This window comes from Lactuca virosa, chromosome 5, assembly GCF_052849685.1.
Source record: "Lactuca virosa cultivar CGN04683 chromosome 5, Lactuca_virosa_CGN04683_v6, whole genome shotgun sequence".
Lineage (NCBI taxonomy): Eukaryota > Viridiplantae > Streptophyta > Magnoliopsida > Asterales > Asteraceae > Lactuca > Lactuca virosa.
In genome coordinates this window covers 223121151-223126289 of record NC_136430.1, presented here as the reverse complement: position 1 = coordinate 223126289, position 5139 = coordinate 223121151, and the positions used below count along the sequence as shown (strand labels likewise).

At 34.9% G+C, this 5139-nt stretch overlaps 1 protein-coding gene across 1 annotated transcript; it reads right to left on the bottom strand.

The window, feature by feature from the left end:
* Nucleotides 1-868: 868 nt before the first annotated feature.
* On the bottom strand, nt 869-3321 carry LOC145115090 (laccase-17-like). The gene is made up of 6 exons (XM_079051255.1): nt 3186-3321; nt 2957-3108; nt 2605-2849; nt 2354-2482; nt 1272-2222; nt 869-1173 (listed from the first exon to the last, which is right to left on the bottom strand). Exons 1-6 carry the CDS (start codon nt 3282-3284, stop codon nt 1043-1045), a joined length of 1707 nt encoding a protein of 568 aa, XP_078907381.1. The 5' UTR covers nt 3285-3321; the 3' UTR covers nt 869-1042.
* Nucleotides 3322-5139: the final 1818 nt, after the last annotated feature.

The window sequence follows — 5139 nt, the reverse complement described above, 5'->3', positions numbered from 1 at the left end:
TGTGAAAAATTGTTCCATAGTTGGTATTCAAAATGTAATATATAGGTTTTAAATTAGTCTGAACTGAAAAATTGTTACTGTAAGTTTAACGCTCCTTCTTGGTCCGAACCGTTTTTTATGTCAAGTTGAAACATGTTAGTTTTGTCTAGTAGAGATTATCTATAGTAATTGTTTATAGTTTCTTTTTTCATAATTGTAGGTTATTGTTGATCATAATCATGAAGAGATAATTGTAGGTAATTGTTGATCGTAATCATGTCGTTAATTGTCGCTAATTATAATTGGGACAACAATTAGAAACAAAAGAGTTGTTGATAATGCATATCAATGATGTATGATATGTATTTTGTAATAGTAGTTAACTATATTATTTGTTTCTGTGCGTTGTTAACAAATTATGGTATTTGTTTCGCATGTGTTTGTTTTACATATACGACTGGTTGTATGTTGTTATCTTAGTCTCACTTTATTTAATTAGTTATCAGAACCTTTGAAAATACAAACGAGTTATATAACTTAGTATTGTTTACGTTTTTTAGGTGAAACTTACTTCTAACTAGACGTTGGTAGTGTTGTTGTCACTTAAATACACCTTATCGGAACCGGTTGTACTAGAAGCATCGTGTCATATAGATTTTATCAAATGCGGTGGTAAACCGACATTCATAATGGGCTCACATTCGTTGACTTTAAATTTGGCACGATTGTGATGTTGGTTAATATATTTCATTCTAGCCAAGTCATATGATCATTATCGATGTACTAGTGAACGAAATGTTTTGCACAAATTTTTTAGCCTCCAAAATGCTTAGAATAACATTTCTAATTCTACTCTTATTTTCTTATCGATCCAAGATGAAACAATCAATTCATAGGAAAGAAATTGTTAGATTTTATTCAATGGTGTACCTCCTCACATGAATTTAATCAATTACTCACTATAACAAATCCAATGTTAAGTTGTAGAAAAACAATTCAGATCCGTAAAACTAGAATTGTTGAGAAAAATTGATTGAAACGTGTCAAGAAAAGGAAGTGAATTTTAACATTTTGGAAGATCAGCCGGTGGAGGTAAGAGCTTTTGGTTAGGTAGTTCTCCATCCAAGACGAGCCATGCCATCTTCAAACCCCAACCCGTATGAACTTCCAAATGACAATGCATGAACCATACCCCTGGACAATATATAAGAAGAATAATATATCAATGACAAACTAAAACACATCATATATGCACCACAAGAAACCAAACTGAAATTACATGAGTAACAAACCTGGGTTGTCCGCTAGAAATCGTATAGCAACCCATCCACCAGAAGGCACACCAACCGTGTTTCTTTCGATAGGGTCCACAAGATTGAAGTACTTAGGGTCCTTCTTAGGATCGTAGTTTCCAAACCCTTGACCAACAACAAAGAAATTGAAGCCATGGAGATGAAGAGGGTGGCTTTCAGCACCAAGAATGCTGGTATCTTGCATGACCAACTCCACACTAGTATTAAAAGGAAGAACCATGAGTTTTGTACCATTGCTCACAAAGGTGTTATTTGGAGGAGTTCCGGTATAATTAAACCAATGCAATGGGTTGATTGGGAAATAAGGACTATAAACACCCTTCGATTTATTAAAGAAGTGGGACTGGAGAAGGGCAACACTTGGTAGTACGAACGACACATTATTTATGGATGCAGCGAATCTAGTCCCATTCGGTCCTTGGCAAGTTCTATTTTGCGCACAAGGAGCCGTCCCAAGTCCTACTGTGAAAAATAAATGTTTGTTGATCTTCTGTGGGACATTAGCAGGAAATTTAGAGTTTGCCAAGCTTCGAAGTCTATTTGAAAACTTTGACACGAATGAAGTGTCATTTAAAGATGGTAATGTTGGTGTAAAGAGTGGAAGATTTTTCATCGGAACGGGCGACTCATATTCGAGAATACCAGCAACTGTGGAATTGTCAAAGGTTCCTTGACCCGTTACATATGGCCTAGCAGACATGAGAAAGTTGGCACCGGGAAATTTGGATTTGGTTTTAAGGAGGACGTTGGTGGTTTGACCAGGAGCTAGTATAAGCGTTTCAGTGTTGAAAGGTTTTACATAAATGGCATCAGCCTCGACAACGGTGAGGGTGTGGTTTGCTATGCGAAAAAAGAGTTCATCATTGAGTGCTGCATTGATCAGTCGAAGGAGGTATGTCTTCCCGGTCTTTACCTTCAGCTTGAATGTGTCTGCAGATTTCATGAGCATTCTCATTCAGTCATGGTTTCTATGTATACATGTATCCTATTAATTAATATGTACACTGGTTTTCATTTCCGAGGTGTATGTACGTATGTAACAAAGGCTAGAAATACGGTACCTTTAGCAGAGCAATTGTACAAAGGTCCGGGAAGCCCATTGAAGGTATAGGCATCAGAAACATTTGGACCCCCACCGGTTTGTGTTGCTTGCGAAATTATAGCCTCTGGATCAGTATTGAACCACTCTCCTGTAGACATACAAAATTGTAATTTCTCTCATGCATGCAAAACAGATGTAATTAAGTACAACATAACTACAAGCTTAAAGATTTAAAGATTCAAAAAAGTATGTACACAAGATTAGTTTTACCAAAGATGATGGGAACTTCTTTATATGGCTTGGTAAAAGGGTAGGGGACATTAAGCTTTGGAAGAATGATGAGAGGGCCATAAACACTTGCTCGTAACCATGATATATGTGCATGCCAAAACAATGTTCCTCTTTGTCCGATAACAGTGTAGTTGTAGACATAACTCTGGCCAGTTTGTATGGGGCATTGAGTTATGTAAGCTGGCCCATCGGCCCATCCACTCCGAAGTTGTCTAATACCATGCCTGTGTATATAACATGCATCAGAAACATAAAACGATGTGATTGCAGTTAAAGTAATATATAGTATGTCATAGAGCGTTAGAAAATACAAAATATACAACTCTTATACCAATGGATTGTAATGTTACTGGAGACATGGTTGGTAACTTTTATAAGAAGCCGGTCACCCTCTCGAGCGACAATACGTGGACCTGGAAATTTTCCATTGACCGTAACCATGCTCTTTGTGTGGCACAGTCGTGTCACGTTTTGCAGCTCGATCTGCATGAAAAAATAGATCAAGTTGTTGGACTACAAAAATGATAAGCATCATGGATATCTTATGTAATGAGACATACGTTAAACTCATAGCTCCTGGTAGTTCCACCAACTGTATACATAGGAAGCAGTGAAGTTATTGCTACCAACGACAAGAAAATTCCCAGAAGACCACCCATATCTTTGTCTCTCTCTTTCGTTGAAGAAGCTGAAAGCTTCTGCTACTGCATGAACCAAGCTATGAAAGTTGAACATATTATATAGGTTGATGTCTAAGGATGATTTGGCAGATTGAAGAACTATTTCTGATTGCATTACCAACCGTTGTTAAAATGCAACTTTAGAGTGCTATCAAAGAGATCATATCCATCTGTCCTTTCAAAACCTTTCCTTTGTCGTAAGGACTAGGTCCCAATCTTTAATATAACATATATAATACTTTATTTGATCAAATTGTTAGAAAAAACATAGTTTCAAAACTACCTACTAGAAAACTTGAAAAGTTGTCAATACATAATTAACAATACATGTTATAGGCAAAAAAAAAAAAAAAAAAAAAAAATGATGGGGGGGGGGGGGGGGCGGGGGTGTGGTGCGAGTAAGTCACATATTTGTTCATGTTTTCCTTACTGCCGGAAAAATTAGCAAATTAATATAACAAATACCAACAAAAATCACTCAAATAAATCAACTAACATGACACCTATACAGAATAAAGTATTTACGTATACACAAATTACATTCAGGTGAATTTGATTATCTATCAACTAGTAAAAAAGTTCATATTCCTTTCAAACAATTTTTTCTTCGACGTGCGTTTGCCTACATTGTACCTGATACATATTAAAAGTGTAGGGTTAAAAGTGTAGGGGCGTTGGTTTGGGTCCGATTTGATCCCATGAATTGACTCCTTTTAGTTTTTCTAATATGGTTAAGAATAATTTAAAGTAAATTCAAATCCTATCCAAACTAACTAAATTACATTGTGCCTATATCCTTTTTACAATTCGGTTTTTATGAGATGAAACATTTTTTAAAATATATAAATTGAATATTAGTTGTTGGTGATTTTCTATCACTAATATTATTTAAGTGTAATGGATTAATTTGTTGATCAATGTCACTTTGATAATTATCGAACAAATTAGTATGGTGCGGAGTGCACATTTGTTTGATTTTGTCATTGTTGAAAATATACTGCTATTTAGGGGCGAAACCCCTGAACTGACGGAGGTTCGAGGGCAGCGCCCCTGGCGGGGTCCAAGGGGCAGAGCCCCTGGCTGGGGTCGACAAGTTTTGTGATCCATTTATAGACCCGGTCGACAGGTCAGCGCGAAATTTTTTTATAGGAGCTATGTTACTATAAAAAAATGTCTCAGAAATCCATAATTTTGGTAAAAACACCCGCTTTTGTGATCCATTTATAGACCCAATTTTATGTTGGTTTATGACAGGTAATATGGCCATTTTTTGGATAGGAAATTGTTTTCCTGTAACTACCATATGACAGTTTTAAGACAGGAAGTTAGTTTCTGTTATATGATCATTTTCGGATTCATTTTGGGTACAGATTTCATAACATATTCTTCATTCTCCCTTCTAGAAAAACAGCGAGTTTCATCCGATTAGAGATTTTGAGTGTACCCTCGAAATGCTTTAATCTGAAAGTGTTTCACAACTCTCACTGATCCAAGTATATCTATATCCCGATTTTCTAACATTAGTCAATGCAATTTAAAAAAAAAATTTGTTTATTTGTAAATTAAAATTTACAAAGAAAAATAATTTTAATTTAATATTTTGTAGTTAAAAAACTTTTGAAAAACAAATAAACATCAAGGAAATTTATTGGGTTTAGTAAATTAATAATCGATTAAAGATATACATAGAAAATTTAAAAAAAATAGGTAAATAAATAATAAATAGTTGTTCAATTTTTTGGACTATTGAGTTTTGTTTTATAGACCAAAATTAATCTGAAATATAAAATAACAATTTGGTTTTTTTGAAAACTAATCCAAAAATCTAAATATA